This window comes from Pseudopodoces humilis, chromosome 13 (assembly GCF_049639895.1).
Source record: "Pseudopodoces humilis isolate 2021_Gansu_Grassland_sample_001 chromosome 13, ASM4963989v1, whole genome shotgun sequence".
In the NCBI taxonomy this organism is placed as follows: domain Eukaryota; kingdom Metazoa; phylum Chordata; class Aves; order Passeriformes; family Paridae; genus Pseudopodoces; species Pseudopodoces humilis.
The window spans coordinates 18,451,605-18,465,992 of record NC_142212.1 but is presented as its reverse complement, the minus strand read 5'-3'; the positions used below and the strand labels follow the sequence as shown (position 1 = coordinate 18,465,992).

The 14,388-nt window shown below is 45.1% G+C and overlaps 1 protein-coding gene across 11 annotated transcripts in view; it reads right to left on the bottom strand.

Annotated features, from left to right (window-relative positions):
* The window catches only part of CHL1 (cell adhesion molecule L1 like), a 126,173-nt gene that overhangs the window by 19,625 nt on the left and 92,160 nt on the right, over positions 1 to 14,388 (bottom strand). For all 11 annotated transcript variants that reach the window (XR_015773725.1, XM_088062047.1, XM_088062046.1 and 8 more), the window contains 7 exons: positions 12,322 to 12,506; positions 6,406 to 6,537; positions 5,655 to 5,792; positions 4,888 to 4,999; positions 4,035 to 4,201; positions 2,375 to 2,540; positions 1,108 to 1,232 (listed from right to left, as the gene is read on the bottom strand). Coding sequence is in view for 10 of the 11 variants with exons in the window: in XM_088062047.1 (XP_087918173.1) it covers positions 1,108 to 1,232; positions 2,375 to 2,540; positions 4,035 to 4,201; positions 4,888 to 4,999; positions 5,655 to 5,792; positions 6,406 to 6,537; positions 12,322 to 12,506 (1,025 nt within the window). In the remaining variant the exon portion in view is untranslated. The remainder of the gene's footprint in view (positions 1 to 1,107; positions 1,233 to 2,374; positions 2,541 to 4,034; positions 4,202 to 4,887; positions 5,000 to 5,654; positions 5,793 to 6,405; positions 6,538 to 12,321; positions 12,507 to 14,388) is intronic.

The following is a 14,388-nucleotide window of genomic DNA, read 5'->3' as shown; positions in this document are numbered from 1 at the left end:
GCAATAAACAAGGGAAAAGAGCTGAAAACTGTTTTTCTTCTTCTGCAAATCACCTTTTTAAAAAGGAACAAAGTGCTTTATAAAATTTTCATTAGTGAAGTAACGAATAGTCTAAAAACATTTTGAATTATACAGCACTGAAGGACACAGCACCATAAATAATGCGCACAGCATCTTCCTAATTTACTATTTACTAAAAAATATCACTCCTTTAAAGTGAAAAAACATCTTGAAGGGCAGATTGACTTATTTCTTGCTGCAATCACTGCCAGCAATAAATAAAAACGCAAAATGAAGCAAAAATAAATGTAATTAAAATGATGCAAAGCTGTCAGAGAATCATGAAGTCATGGAACGGTTTGGGTTGGAAGGAACCTTAAAGATTTATCTAATTCCAGCCCCCTGCCATGGGCAGGAACACCTTCACCTAGACCAGACTGGCCAAAATTGTGACCACAGAGCAGAATTTTGGCTGCTGGCTGCTGCCCTTGGGTACAATGGGTGCACAGCACTCCAAAAGTTCATCCTCTTAATTCCAAGTGGTCCTTCAGGGAGGGATGCAGGTTGTGGGGATGCTCTCACAAGGCCAAGCTTCAGAGCCAGGGGGTCAAGGCTCTTCTCTGCTCTTTGCCCCTGGACAGTCATTTATGCTCAGGTTCACGGATATAATTTATTCCTTTTAGGTGCTTAACTCGCACTGATCTTCCGAGGAGCTGCACATCCAAATCTTGGCCTGGTGGCCTTCAAAATATAGTCCAACTCCTGTGCAAACCTCCAGTGAAGTGAAGGGCTGGCCAAGGACTTCAAAGCAGGAGCAGAACCATTCTCAGTATGCTCTTACACCCTCCAGCCTGGGCAGCTCCTGCAGCCACTGACCTGAGGCAAAAATTCTGCCTCGTCTTGCTACACCAAAGATGAAAATAAATCGAGTTTGTGTCAGCATTGCTGCTCCTGGAGATAAGGGACAGCACAGCAGAGGTTAAGGAGTGAGAGGCTCTGTGAAATTGGGTTATTGAGGCGCTGTGAAAAGAAGCAAAGAAGCAGAAGTGCTGCAGTGGCAATTCCTGCTGCAAGGAGCTGTTTCCACACCGGGAAAATCGACCTTACCCAGAACGATCAGCTGTGCCTCGGCCTCGGCGGCGTCCAGGGCAGTGCTGGCCACACATGTGTAAACTCCCTGATCCTCCAGGAGCACATTGGATATGAACAGGGTATCCCTGTCCAGAATTATCCTGCAGGGGAGAAAAAAAAAACACAAAAAAGAGGTAATAAGGATGAGAAAAATTCGTAAGATGAGTACGACACACACAGAGATGTTGTTCTCTGAAAAATTGTTCATAAAAGAACTTGGCACGGGATATTTTCATTAAATAGCTGCACACTGGGCCTGTTACATTAAAATGTAATTGTGGCTCTGCTCTGCACTGTGCTGAGGACTATTATTTGTGTTTTGTGGCAATTTAGCCCCCGTGGCCTGTCAACCCTGCTCTGAAAAGAACCACACTGAGATGCACTGGATGAGCGCCTGGGACATAGGATTTTGGCACGTCATTAATGAGACAAATATATGGGGTTTATGATGGAATTTTTGAAAGATTGAGGGAAACTGAGCATTCCCAAGGCATTTGTGTCATGTCCAAAGCACCAGGGAAGCTGCCAAGAATCCAGGGCCATGGGCTCCGTGGCAGACGTGGAATTTCCATGGCATTGCCTCACCATCCTACCAGGGCTCAGTGGGATTTTCAGCCTCTCCAGTATTTAGGAAACATCTCTCTCCTGTGGTAATTAATAAAGACATCTGATTGCCTGCTGTGGGACCCCTCTATGGAATAAAGGCTGAGCTCCAGCCCATTGAGATCAATGGAAACCTAAAAATAGGGCAAAATTCCTGAACCTGCAAATCCTAAACTCATACATCAGAAAAATTTATGACAGAATCCATGAAACCTGTTTACCATCACTTCAACATTGCAAAGACTTTGTTTTGGCCAAGTAAGTGTAAACTATAAGAAGATACAGGTTCTACTCAAGTGGAGAAAAAACCTGCACTGGGGTCAGGGTTGTGTTTGGCCAACATTTATATTATACATAAAATACAGATATGTATCATGTATATATGAATATATAACTTTGTACCCTGCTATGATGGTAACAGAGTTAATAAACCCAAACCCATTTGGCTCAAAACTCACACTGCTGCATTTCTATTTATATGTGCATAAAATGCAGATTTATTCACGTGTCACATGAAGAATTCTTTGCAGACATAAATTTGCATTTCAAGCTATTAAAGGCTCATGTTTAATGAAACTCCAGCTCCAGCACCAGATTATCCAGCTGAGATCAAGAACAGCCTTGTTCCTTCCCCACTCACCTGCCACCTTCCGTGCTGTTGACTGGCAGCTCATCTCCATCCTTCCTCCAGGATAATTTAAAACTGTGTTTCAAGTGGGAATCATACTCAGCCTGACATTTCAATAAAATGGAATGTGATTTCAGCACTCGGGGGCTCTTTGGAGTAACAACAAGTTTTGTAGCATCTGATTGATCACAGAAAAACACTTTGATTAGGTGAGAGAGGGGCTATTACATCAAATTTTCACCAAGCACTTCATCTACACAAATCAACCTCAGGAGCAACAATCATGTCTTTTTTCTGTTATATACACAAACATTTCAAGTGAAGGATGGTGGGGTTTGAAATAGATATTTGCCAAGATTCCATTTCTTATCTTGAAACATTTTTTTTATCTTCAAACGTTTTTTATCTTGAAACATTTTTTAGTTTGCTCCAAACCAAAGAGCTCCAGAAAAAAAAAATCCACAAAAAGAAAGTCCACAAAAAAAAAGGTTACAGGTGAAAATCCTTGTTAGAAGCCTGTCATTAAATGGATGATAAAAAAAAAAGCTTGAATATGATTTTTATGTCTAATTGCCATTTGAAATAAGCTTTGGCAATGATCCAAGAAAAATTACAAGCTTATTAAAGTCAAGTGAGAAAAAATTATTGCAATCAAGTTTGTTCTTTTAATTGACTGTAATCTGAATGCAGAAACAGATGAATAAGTAAGAAGAAAGCACTTAGCTGAATTTATTTCTGCAGTGAAATGTTGCTCTGTGAGAATTTCATTGTACATTTTCATGTTTATTATCACTGTAAAATTCCCAAAGCCACGGGAGTGGGTGGAAATGGAACACAAAGAGTGGGCTTATTCCTCAACTTTGTCACAGCAAACCTACATCAGAGAGCTTTGCTAATTGAGTATTTAAGTTTTGTTTTTTTATTGGCAAGCCCTAAATCTTAAGTAAATTTGTAGAAAACCCATTAAATGTCAGCTGTGTGCCCAACAGGAGCTGCCCACTGCCATCAGCCCCTCCAGGGAAAACCCCTCCTGCTACCAACCACACAAATCCCTTAAAACAAAGCTGCAGAACAAGGGATGGATCTAAAATTTATAAGTAAACACTTCTTTTTTTTTTTTCTCTGTTTAAAAATATTTATCAACAAACACGCAGAAGCCCAGTGCAAAGTCCTTCATCCAGCAGCAAGGTGTTGGTGTCCACTGTGGGAGTTAATCCAGTTTGGGATGTGCCTTCTGATCAACAGATGGGAAGGGATTTTAGGGAAGGGAATCCCACAGCTGAGGGAGAAGCAGGAACACATCTGGATCAACAAGGATCCCACCAAGCCCAGGAGCACAGGGAAGGCTCCCAAGGGTCATCCGAGAGCCTGTCCTGGGTGTAACAGGGCAGTGACAAAAAGGAGGGAAAATCCTTTCAAGATAATGTGCAAATGCAAATTTTTGGTGGCTTGTGCAGCTTCTGCAAGCATCCAGAAGGAAATGAGCACCATGTGTGAGCATGGAGAAATCCAGCTGAAAAGCTGGGACTATTTTAAAGGCCACATATATATGCGACAATTTCAGGCCATAATATCCAAATAACCCCTAAAGTCACAGAATAAATCTGTACCCTGGACTGAAAACTGGAGACATAAAATCTTAGCAGCTGTGAATGCTTTTTTCTCTTCTCACCCCTTATATCCAGATTAGCAGTGATTGCTCTTTTCCCCACGGAATTTGCAGCCCAGCAGGCGTAGGATCCCGAATCCTCCTTCTTGGTGTCCCTGATCTCCAGGGTGCCGTTCTTGTTCAGCTCGTAACGAAACGTTGAAAGGGGCTCTATGCTGTCATCCTTAGTCCTACAGACGATAAAAACAGGCCTGGGTTACTGCAGGAAGTGTTAGTTCATGGTTAGGGGTTATTGCAGGGGTATTCTGGGACTCGGCTCTGCCCCTGAGCAATTGAAGTCAGGATTAGTGAGGCGCTTTATCCACGCACAGCAAATCATAATGGGAATTAAGAGTCCTGCACACCAAACCCACAGGGACAGAGTTGGAAAAGTTCTCTAAAAGACTCTGTCTTTAATCTACAGATGCCACCTGCAATTTTATTGCACCTGTCACCTGCTGTGACAGTCCTGTGATTTCCAACCCTATGGAAGCATGTCCAGGTAAATGTGTCCTGTAAGTCACTGCGTTTCCACCTCAATAATGTGTCCAAACTTAAAGAGTTGCCAACATTAAACTGATTAAACTGAAGCTGCAGCAGGATTTGGCTATAAACAGCATGGTTTTGCTTATTGTATAGCCTGGTATTTGTCTCAAGCAGGTATTGGGGACTTCCAGGAACTCTTTTTTTTCCTACACAGCTCTTCCGAAATTTTAAAAGAGCATTTAAACACAGGAAATGTACATTATATATAGATTTGTTGCAGATTTCTGTTCTTAATTCCATAGAAATAATAACTAACAGACTCTGCAAACCTGGAGAAGCCTGCAGAAACTTGTTCCACATTAAAAAAACAACCTGATTGTCAGTATCCTACCATCTGACATCTGCTGCAGGTGAGGCAAAGATGTCACAGTGCAGGAAGGCGCTGTAACCCACGACTGTGGCGTAGTTTTCCTCATCTGGGGTCAGTATCAGGGGGGCAATATCTGCAGGAGAGGATGCAAGGTGAGCAGCACTGCATTTCACAACTAGGAATACAAATATTGGCCCTGCACCCTCCCCTTTTCCAGCAAGGGGGAGAGGCTGAGGTGTTTAATGGGAATTTCACAGCTGTTTGGAAGAGCTGCACTGAGCAGCACTGAGCTCTCAGAAGATTCACTGACAGAGATAACAGGGGTTTACTGCTGGACATGTCAGAAATTGAAACATCCAGGAGAGAAAACAGACCCGGTTCTGCTGCCTCCGGAGATGTTTTCTATTAAATAAATTCCCCTCACTCCCTTTCTTCAAAGAACAGGCTGAACATCACCACTGAAATCAAAGATTAGAAATACACTTAATAATTCAAAACCAGTGCTGTGGTCACAGTTCAGTCCCCAGTGGTTTCACTGCGTTTGAACTCAGGTTTTTAAGCTCAGCTACAAACATGTTTTTAAAATAGCTGAAAGCTCAGGAGTGTCTATGCTAAGCACATAACACTGCCCGTGATAAAACCAGTTGCATAAATTTAGTCAATATTTCTTAAAATCTGGGGCCAGTCCAAGGGAACCATGAGATGTTGCCAAGCCCCAGGCTGCTCTGAGGATTCAGCCTGGGGTTGTTGGATGTGATCTCTGGGAGGGGATAGCCTGGGGGACTCACTGAGGACGTTGATGTTGGCGCTGGCCAGGATGGTGCCGTGCTTGTTGGTGGCCTCGCACTGGAACACGGCGCTGTCCTGCAGCTGCAGGTTGGTCAGGCTGATCTCCCTGGTGGAGATTCTCCCTCGGAAGGTCCTGCCTGGAAAACACCAGACTGTGTCAGGAGCTGGAGGAACACCGTGACTGGGGAGCTCCCAGGCTCTCCTCACCGCTTGGAAGCCAAGGGAAAGAACATCTTGAGGATCCAACCACGACCTTGCCCAACAGCTGGGGAGTTCCAGGGCTCTGCCTTTGCCAGCAGTCCTGAGGCCTGAGGAAAGTGCTCCAGGGCACCAAATTCTGGTAAATTCACCACAGAGACTTTAAAAATTATGATGATGATGATGATGATAATAATAATAATAATAGTAATAATAATAATAATAATACTGCTCCACCAGTGCTCCCCAGCCACTTGAGCTTACACAGAAGCACAAAACTTGAGCTATCCCAGATCTCCAAAGGATGGGAGAGTTACAGGTGAGGCAGAGGCAGCACCTGAAAGGTACCACTCTCCACATGTGAATTGTTCACCACTATCCTCTTCAAGAATCCTATTTAAATATTCGTTTATTCAAGTAAATAAACAACTCATTTCTAAAGAGGTGCCAAACCAGACAATCACTCAGTGCATTAGGACTTGTGGGTCCCCTCAGACTGGGTGGTACAGAGGCACAGCCCCCCTGGACAGGGCCTGGAGGAGCACCCCATACCATCGATGGGCATCCCATTGAGCTTCCACTGGATGCTGGGCTCGGGGTTCCCGATGGCCTCGCACAGCAGCACCAGGTTTGTCCCCACGCTGTAGACACCACCTTCAGGCTTCTTCAGCCACTGGGGAGGCTCTGGGAAAAAGAGACAGAACAGGGATCAGCTGGTGACTTTTGGGACTACCTAAAAACAGAGGCCAGGCAGAATTAAGGGAATAAAAAGCAGTTCTGTTCATTGAAGGCCTGCAGGGACATTTAGGGCAGACAAAGCCCCCCAGGGGCTGCACCCAAAAATGGACGAAGGGTCACGGGTGTCACACTTTTATAAGTTTGGTCCATTTGCATTTTGGGGGTTGATTTTCCAATTCCAGCTGCAGGTAATGAAGTCATTTAGCCCAAGTTTGCTGCCCCAACTCCCTTTTGTTTCCATCTCTCAGGCCTGAGGCAGTGAGGTGTCCTTGATTGCCAGGCCTGGAGAGGAATTGCTGTGTCTGCCCAAAGTGGGGAAGCAGCAGCTGGCACTGGGTGTGGAGTTTGGAGTTCTGCACTAAAGAACTGCAGGGTTACACAGAGATGGGAAATAGAAAAGCTGAAATCCTAAGGCGGCCCAGTCAGAGCCCAGTGAGTGCCTCTGCTGTTGCTGGGATTCTCCAGGAGATGGCAAACGCCACCAACACTTCCCAGCTCGCAGCCCATCCCGTGGCTCAGCTGGATTCCTTGTACTTCCAGCGCAAAGGAAAGACAAAATTAGCATCAGCACACAGCAATCCTGTCCGGCAGGCTTGGTGAGAGCCAGGCAGGGCGGAGGAACGGGCAGCGCTTATCCAGGTGGGAAAGGAATGGACACGGGAGGGGAGAGGCTGGGAAGGAGGGAATGGCTCGGCACTTCCACAAAAACCCTCCGGTGTGAGTGTGATCTGTGGATAAAGGTGGGGCTATTTCAGCAAGGCAAACATGGTGTGAATATCCATCCAGCTCGAATCCTCCTCCCTAGGTACGAACAAGTGTTTCCCCTCACCTTTCCTGGGAGCTGACAGAGCTCCAGGACAGGACTGACCCACCTGCCCCTCTCCCTGTGCTGGGGAAATGCGCCATCACCCTGAATTCCTGTTTATCCATCCTGCAGACCAGAGGCTGAGCCACAGCACATTTAGGAATGGTAAAACAGTCTCTCATCACGGGGGATGAGAGGTTTGGGTGCCCACAGGGTGGTGGTAGAGGAGCAGCCGTGTGCTGCTGCTGCATTCCCTGTGCTCGCCTTTCCCAGCTATTTCAGGGATGTGCTGGGAAAAACTCCTCTGCAGAACATCCCTGAGCATCAGGTACCCAAACCTTGCTGGGAATAGATATCCATAACGAGGGAGGGGAGCTGAAGGGGAGAAAAAGAGAATTTATCTCATAAATGCTTAATTCTGACTGAACGCAGGTCCATGAGCCTTCAGTGGGCAGCCTCAACCCAAAACACAGCCTCGAATTCATCATTTCTCCTTGAAAGGCACCAAACATAGAGGATTTAACACCAGACCTGACACTTCCTCTTCTGCAAGTGCTGGGGAGATCATGGGGGCTCTTTTGCTATTAAAAAGGTGAGTTAATGTAGGGAAAATGTGAGGAGTCATTAGTTAATACTCATAAAATGCCCTGAAGATTAACAGAGCTGTTGCCTGGTAATACAGCAACAGATGTTATCAGTGAGATATGCTAAAGCAGAACATCACTGCTTCCATTCACACAGATATTTATAAAAACCACCCTAAAGTGTGATGCACTTCCACACCCAGCCCAGCATTCCCACAGGAGAGCATCCAGGAATGGTTTAATTAACATAGAAAGACTGAAATCAAATTCAAGCCACTAAAGATTATTTTAAATGATAAAATCACCACATTTCCTTCACCCAGCAGAGATTCTTCTACCAACATCCTCACTCAGTGCCACTTCCCATCCCACAGTGACATGACCACATTTGTTAAGCTTCTTGGTATTTGACTCCAGGGAAAAACTCTGCAAACAGAATATTTTGGTTTTGCAGATCTTTTTCCTTCTCTCGCATATGGTTTCATCAGGAAAAGATGGAGGTGAAAAGGTTTGTAGCAGTCCTGACTAAATTGTTGGTTTGGAATTTTTCCTCTAAATCTGCCCCAAACTGAGACAGGAAATTCCCTTGTTTTGGAGACACCAGGCACAGACCTGAAGGATCCCTTCCTGTCCCCACCTGTGCCCACACTCTGGAGGTGTGAGCTGATATTTGATGTCACTGCTTTCCTTTCTCAGCACTGGAATTGCTGTGGGTGCTCCAAGGAAGAGAAGAGGCTGTGAAGTCAGAGGCAATGAGATTTTGCCAGGTGTGAAATGCAATTTCACAGAAAGGCTGAAGAACCTCTTTCCCACGTGGCAGACGTGCTATACCCCTTAAAGTATACAAAATATAACAAAATAGACACAGATTTTTTAGCAGCTACAAAATCCAGGGGTTGGATAGTCAAATAGTTAATCTGGAATGGCAAATATTTCACTGCATCATTTATTCTTCCTGGTAAGAGTTATCAGTTTGCTCCACCTGATTGATTTCTGTCTTTATGGGAAATACTGGGAGATCCAGAAATGAAAATGATCTAAAATGGGCATCTCCTGCATCCTTCTGCAGCAGAGCAGGATCATCAGCATCCAAAACACCCACAAAGGATCCAAACCTTCCCTCAGCCTCTCTCACTGTGTTTTCCATTCAGTATAACAAATTTGGGACATCTAACCAGCTTCTGCCTTACTGCAGTTTAACTTTCCCCTGTCTTCCATCACCCCCAAAGAAATTTGTGGAGAAATTTCCTTTCTGAAGGCTGTTGTGCAATCCCCAGGTGTAATTTCTCCTGAATTAAAGATGTCTATACTATTTTTTTCTCAAATGCCATGATTTTGAGCTCTGTGACCATCTCTGTTGCCTTCTCCTGACTTTTCCTGAAAGAGGTAAAGTTGCAAATCTGCTTACTTTAGGTGAGGCCTTCTCAGTTCTCAGCAGTCTCTTACAACAACACTTTTCTTCCTTTTCCAGGATGATTTTTGCCTTTTCTGCCAGACTAACGCTTCCCAGTGATGTTCCTTTAGCCATCCAGTGGATTCTCCTGAAAGACCCAACCAGGCATTTCCCAGCCTGTGCTGATGAAGCCAATTAGCGCTGCCTGGTGAGAATTGCTCTGCACTTGTGCTTACTGAAGCCCATCCTTTTTATCCCACACCACTTTCCCAATTTGTCAAGTTCCCTTCCAATTCTCCTCCCACCTTCCCAAAGGCTGGGAATCCATCCCACTCCAGGGGCAGCAGCAGCTGCTGTCACCACCTTGGGCTCTGCATCCCTCTTGGAGCAATTTTCCAGTGGAACAGAAAGTTTGAGCCTGATTAAAACACCCAGTTCTGCTTTCCATTAATTTAATCTCTTTTCTTTTGCTCTGGCTGAGTAATAAAAGTATTCCGAGACATAACTGCAAAGGCCCTTAGCTATGACATTATTACTATAATTAATCATTATATTGTAACAATTATTTCATATTAAACCCCACCTAGGAGCCTCGGTTGAGATCAAAGTAACTTTAGCTCATTATGATCCTGCAAGATTTGGAGGTTTTATGTTCATTTTCTCTCAGGTTTGGTGAACTACAAACAGCAACCAAATAAACACTTGAAGTCAAAACAATTTGTGGGCTTGCTTCGCTATTTTTTTTAAATAATTCTCTCTCATTTGAATAACAACAGTGGGGATTTTGTGTCTGCTCAGGTATTCCAGGCTACATCTTCCCTTGCAAAGAGAGATTAAAATGCTCAAACAGTCAAGCAATTTGCTTGCTGAATATTTTCATATGCTTGGTAATGATTGCCTGAATCTTTGCCCTCAGACTTGCTAGGATTAGGAAGTGGGCTGCATGCAAATATCATTAAAACTGGTATATAGAAGGGTGGAGTGTTGGTTTGAGGTCCTCAAATACCAAAAAGAAGAACAGAAAACGTGGCACAGTGACAGAAAAACCCTGATTTACACGCCAGCACTCCACTGAGGATGGCTGGAGGTTAAGAACAGATAATCTTCCTTCCATATTTAATTTTCCTCTCCCTGCACACATCCTGTGAGAGGAAGCTGTCAGGTGTGAGGAGCCCAACATCAGCACGAGCTCCCTGAAGCCTCCTGCAGTGAAGGCTCAGGATCTGCCCTTGAGTGTGCTGGCAGCAGCTCCTGCAGGAACGATGAACGTGTCCATCCCCAGCCAACAACAGCGACATTTGCTGCTCAGGAATCGCAGCAGTGTTTGGGCTCAGGTTTTCCTTCACACCTCGGATGTGAGGTGACTCCTAATAGGAAGAATCCCTGCTGCTGACAGGAGCCACCATCAGTTACACACATGGAAAATGGATTTAGTAGCAATTGGAAAAGGATTTTTCACATTGCAATGGCTGCAGTGGGATTATTTCCCTCTTTTCTCTTCTTCTAAGCACTTGTTTGTTAAGAAGGAATAACAATTTGGCAGGAAGTTTTCCTTCCTGTGGAAACTGTGGGAGAAGAAGGTCAATATTCTAAACTGCAAAATTAATGTTATTTCTCTGGTATTTTAGTTTTTGCAGCTCCTGCAATTTCTTTGAAGGAAATAGATTTTTTGCAGCCGAGAAAATCATAGCCAGATTGTTAAAATATTCTGCTACAGCAGAGATGCTCCAAACCATCTGGAAGGATTTCTAGGAGTCAGCACTTCCCCTTCACCACAGCTGAGAACTTGCCATGCCCTGGGATCCTCCTCTGCCACACTTCCAGAGAGGGAAAGTGGAGTGCAGGGGACAAGGTTGGGTTGAGTGAATGGAGAGGACTCATCAGCCACTGGGAGAAAATCTTTTCCTCAGCTGCTGAGCAAATACAGGGCAGGGAGCTCAAAGTGCTTTTCTCCCATCAGAAATCCAGTGACCACAGAGGGATGAGGAGCCCTGATGAAAATAAAGCACCTGGAAGATTCTAACAGCGTAAAACTGCCAGGGATTGATTTTATTCTTTAAGTGCAGAGCAGAGGTTGGAGCATTTTTCATCAGGCAGATGTTTTCAGCAAGTTTTTCAGCCTCAGGATTCACAGTTTGTGGTTATTTCTGGGCAGAGAAAGTGGCAGGGAGAGTTCTTGGCTCTGCAGTGACTCCTCGGAGCTCTGCTGGCTCCTGGGAAAGGGCAGCTCCACCTGCTGCACACCCAGGGTTGGGGAGGAGAAAGGAAAAAGGAGCCTTGGGTACTCAGTGAGGTGACAAAAAGGGTCATATTTCCATCTTTTTAACTGCTAAAATATAGTAGAAAGCATCTTTTTTACTTTGTGTCACAGGGTTTATGATGCTTTTCAGGGATTACAGAAAACACTCCCAGCTCAGGTTGTGCCTGTACAAAAGTCACAGCAAAGGAAGAGGGGAAGGAGGCAAGGGGTGGTACCTTGTCTGCTCACTGAATTTTCACAGCCCTCCCTAAGAGCCCACTTTTGGGGGAAACCAAAGAAAAGGACTTGAGCTAAATGTCCCCCTGATCCAGCCCAGTACAGCCATTCTACAGCTTTTAAGAGCAAAAAGAATAATTAGATATTTTTTCTGACCTTCAGCTCAGTACAAGACATTTCATCAATATCTCTGCTTGACTCCCTCCCATCTTTAGAGTACTGAACCTGCTCACATATTTAAATTGTTCCCTGATTTTTAAAGCCTTCATGGTTCAGGGGAAAAACAAAATCATTATTTATATTTTTTCTGTTGTAGTTTTAGAGGTGCTACTTTGTGCAAACCTTCCCAAATCCACGAGGCCGACATAAATTGCTGGAGTTGCCTGAATCATACCAACAAAGAGCCTCCTTCACTTCCCTTTTCCCACCTTTTTGTCCCAAAACAATAATTTTAGTAAAGAGTACTGAGTACCTTCCACATGCACATGGAACTTGTGACTGGCGCTTCCCATGGGGTTGCTGGCCGTGCACTGGTACGTCCCCTCATCAGCTGCTGTCACCTGGTCAATCTTCAGGGTCTTCCCAAAATTCTCTGTCTCTGGCTCATCCTTGGGAATGTTTCCCATGACCTTCACCCAGCTGAGATGAGGAGTTGGGCTGAGAACAAAGGGAAAAAAAGAAGATTTTGAGTTGAATGCAAGAAGCTGCTGTGATTCTTCATGTGGCAGAGCTGCTGGAGCTCACACCCGGGGTTTTTAGAGGATTTTGAGCCTTTCAAACCTAAGGGTTATACCATACAGCTACTCTACTGCTCCTTGTTCTGCATGGCCCCTGTGAGTGGGATTTTCAGCAGGGCAAAGCACGAGGCTGCATTCCTTGGATGTGTCTCAGCATGGACAGCGGGAAAGGAGCCGGAGCTCATTCCATCCTCTCCAAAAGGGCACCTGAGGACAGCCAAGGAGGGCCAGGCTCCATTGCAGCGCCTCCCTCCCTGCCTGCCTCTTTGGAGGTGGCTGAAGTGCTGTCCCCACCCTTAGAAGGTGCCAGAAGTGGCACAGAACTGGGGACAGACGTGGTCGGTGACCCCGACACCGCACAGGACGCACGGCCACGGTGCCAGAGCTGCTTCCTCCCGGGCCCGTCTGGCCCCGCGGCTCCGTGCCCAGGCAGGAGGCACAAAGCCCCAGGTAGCCACAAATTCTGGTGTTCCACCAGCTCTGAGCCCTGCAAATATCCCATTATTCCTCATCCCACTCTTGTCCCAAAGCCAGCTCCGAGGCCATGCCCTCCTGACGCTGCCACTGCTCAGGGCATCAATCTTTAAAAAATGACAGATTGGAAATGTCCTTAATTCCCTATTTTGCAGTTGGGTGCCCCTGATCCGAGTTCCTTGAAATCTGCTTCCATGGTCTGTGGATACTTGGCAGGATGGATTGGCAGAGATGTAGGCAAAGCTGATCATTTTTCTGCTGAAAATGGGAATTTTAGCAAAGAAAAAACCCATTTTGTTCTAAAAGTTGCATTTTTGAAGGATTTTTATGAAAAGATGTGCTTGGTTATAAGACAAAGAACTTTGTGTTCTTTCAATAATGACAGCTTAAAAAAAACCAAACCTTTTTCTTCAAAAAATTAAATTTCTAAAGAGTCCTGGAAAATTTTGAGTGAAACAAAAATATTTCTATCTTTTTATCTTTTTCCAAAGGGACTAAAAGAGTTTTCTGGCTTTCTCTTCTTGTATCTGATATTCATGCTTGCACATCAAAATTCACATTTGAGTATTCCCAAGGAGATTTCCCTATTAAAACCCCTTGGAAACCCTCAAAAATCAGAGTTGTGGCTTTAGGGAGGTTTGTGGGCTGGCAGATTTGCTTGGTGGGGAGTGAATTAGACAAGGAAGCATTGCAACAGGGAAGCAAAACTCACTGCAGATACCTGGAGTGAATCCAACAGAGACAAGTAATTCACCTCCCTTCGGGAATGCCAACTCAACTCCCTGCCAGCTTCCACCAGCAATGCCCTTTCAAGCCCATATGGAAAAACAAAATGCCCTAAACATGTGCAGGCAGATAAATATCCTGACTTTGGAATTTTATGGAGGGAACATAATTGCAGAGCCTTTAACAGGAATAATCTCGGTGCGAGGCAGAGTCTGCAGCTCCACATCCAGCACCAGGGGACGGTGATTTGCTCTGTTCCAGCCAAACCAGAGGGGACTCTGCTTTCACTGGGGGTTCAGGGGGGTGCACAGATTCTCTGGTTCTCCTTTTGCACTGACAGCCACATGGGACACACTGGGAAGCTGGAAGAGCAAAGGCTGAGTGAGCTGGAGCAGCAGCAGTGGGCCTGAGAAGGGAATCACAGCTCCCTGTGAGAGTGGCACCTAACATTTATTTCCCAGCCCCTTTCCTTCATTTACCCTCATTTTGTCCTGTGTTGTTTACAAGGACAAAATTGCCCTGATCTCCCATCATAAAGCAGCTGTTTTAACCCTTCCCTATATTAATCCTTTCACTACCCAAAGGCAGTCAGCAAGGTGGAG